The sequence below is a fragment of the Loa loa genome (assembly GCF_000183805.2).
Source record: "Loa loa unplaced genomic scaffold supercont3.2124, whole genome shotgun sequence".
NCBI classification, from domain to species: Eukaryota; Metazoa; Nematoda; class Chromadorea; order Rhabditida; family Onchocercidae; genus Loa; species Loa loa.
The window spans coordinates 574-1,496 of record NW_018110303.1 but is presented as its reverse complement, the minus strand read 5'-3'; the positions used below and the strand labels follow the sequence as shown (position 1 = coordinate 1,496).

Below are 923 nucleotides of genomic sequence, written 5' to 3'. Positions count from 1 at the left end.
TAATTTAACTTGAAGATGAATAATATTTGGTGATAAATAATGATAATAGATAGTGATTATTGATTAATAATTTAACTTGAAGATGAATAATATTTGGTGATAAATAATGATAATAGATAGTGATTATTGATTAATAATTTAACTTGAAGATGAATAATATTTGGTGATAAATAATGATAATAAATAGTGATTATTGATTAATAACTAACTTTAACACTTGATTGCTCGGTTGGATTCCAATAAAATTGCACAGCATTATGGGCAATTTCTTCAATTTGTCCAATCATACCACAACTATTTTTAGCATCAATTTCCAGAATTCGTTGTTTTACCGAATGTTGCCTAGAATGCCAAAATTGCCATGTTTTGATTTCTTCCTCATAGGTTTTATCTTCACGAAAAACGATCATTAATTGACTCTGAAATTAATTAACTTCATATTATCCATGCATTATATGCAAAATTTAGTAAAATATTAATTTTATTAAAATTAACCTTTTAATATTTGAATTTAATAATAATTATTAAAAGAAGCTAAATTTTTATTAATTAAAATATCCTAATATTTAAGTTTAAAAATTTTTTCTTTTCATTATTTCTATTATTCCTTATTTTAAATAAGATGTAAAATTGTTCATTTTAATAAGATAAATTGAATCATATGGAAATATTTATTTAAATTAAGCACTGATTGAATGAATGATAATGGGAGGGTTAGGTTATTTTGATAAATGTTAAAAGTGATAATTATTTGGGCAAAAAAAAAAAATATCTAATTATTTGTTCAATTATACCTGGCAATGTAAATAATAATACTGCGATATTTTGTTAATTAATTTATTAGCTTATTTTGCTAGTATTTTAAGAAAATTACAATGACTAAATGAAATGAAAGCAACAGAAACAATACAAATGAAATTAAT

General features: G+C 21.3%; 1 protein-coding gene across 1 annotated transcript; it reads right to left on the bottom strand.

Annotated features, from left to right (window-relative positions):
* Positions 1-197: 197 nt before the first annotated feature.
* LOAG_15534 (grainyhead transcription factor) lies at positions 198-419 on the bottom strand (the record flags this gene model as incomplete). The annotated part of the gene is made up of 1 exon (XM_003151024.2): positions 198-419. A coding segment is annotated over one exon (222 nt), but the record flags the coding sequence as incomplete, so codon positions are not given.
* Positions 420-923: the final 504 nt, after the last annotated feature.